The sequence below is a fragment of the Elephantulus edwardii genome, unplaced genomic scaffold (assembly GCF_000299155.1).
Source record: "Elephantulus edwardii isolate Elephantulus edwardi_28Jun2011 unplaced genomic scaffold, EleEdw1.0 scaffold00152, whole genome shotgun sequence".
NCBI classification, from domain to species: domain Eukaryota; kingdom Metazoa; phylum Chordata; class Mammalia; order Macroscelidea; family Macroscelididae; genus Elephantulus; species Elephantulus edwardii.
Genome location: NW_006399902.1, coordinates 548215 through 548984, shown reverse-complemented (window position 1 = coordinate 548984; position 770 = coordinate 548215). Strand labels below are relative to the sequence as shown.

The following is a 770-nucleotide window of genomic DNA, read 5'->3' as shown; positions in this document are numbered from 1 at the left end:
CGGGGGCGTTCGCCGCCCTGGGGGCGCTCGTGGTGCTGGTGGGCATGGGCATCGCCGTGGCAGGCTACTGGCCGCACCGCGCGGGGGCTCTGGGACCCCGAGCCGCCAATGCCAGCGCGCCCCGGGTGAGTGAGCTGCGCCGAGAGGGCCGCGGCGCCGGCCGGGGTCACGGCCCCCACGAGCGGCTGAGGCTCCTCGGGCCGGTGGTCATGGGTGTCGGCCTGTTTGTGTTCATCTGCGCCAACACGCTGCTCTACGAGAACCGTGATTTAGAGACGCGACGGCTCCGCCAGGGGGTTCTGCGCGCCCAGGCGCTCCGGCCACCCGACGGCCCCAGCTGGGACTGCGCTCTGCTCCCCAGCCCTGGACCCCGGACTCCGCGAGCCATAGGCTGCGCAGAGCTGGAAAGCTGGGACCTGTCCCCTCGGCGCGGAACCTCCCCGGTCCCTTCGGTGAGGAGTCTGCGTTCAGAGCCTGCTAATCCTCGCCTGGGATTACCTGCGCTGCTCAACAGCTACCCGCTCAAGGGCCCGGGCCTGCCTCCGCTCTGGGGTCCCCGGACCCAGACTGGCCATGTGATCATCACCATGCAGCCCTCCAGTTCCTGCATCGAACACTCCAAGTCTCTGGATCTGGGCCTCGGAGAGCTCCTGCTTGGGGCCCCAGCCGCTCGGGACTGTGCCCATCGCAGCTGGCCACGGCTCGACCGCCTCAGTCTGGGGGGTTATGCCAAGTTGGGCGGAGGAGGGGACTTGGGGGCTCGAGTCTGA

General features: G+C 70.1%; 1 protein-coding gene across 1 annotated transcript; it reads left to right on the top strand.

Annotated features, from left to right (window-relative positions):
- Positions 1–2: 2 nt before the first annotated feature.
- Positions 3–770, top strand: TMEM200B (transmembrane protein 200B; the record flags this gene model as incomplete). Its single annotated transcript, XM_006894986.1, has 1 exon — positions 3–770. A coding segment is annotated over one exon (768 nt), but the record flags the coding sequence as incomplete, so codon positions are not given.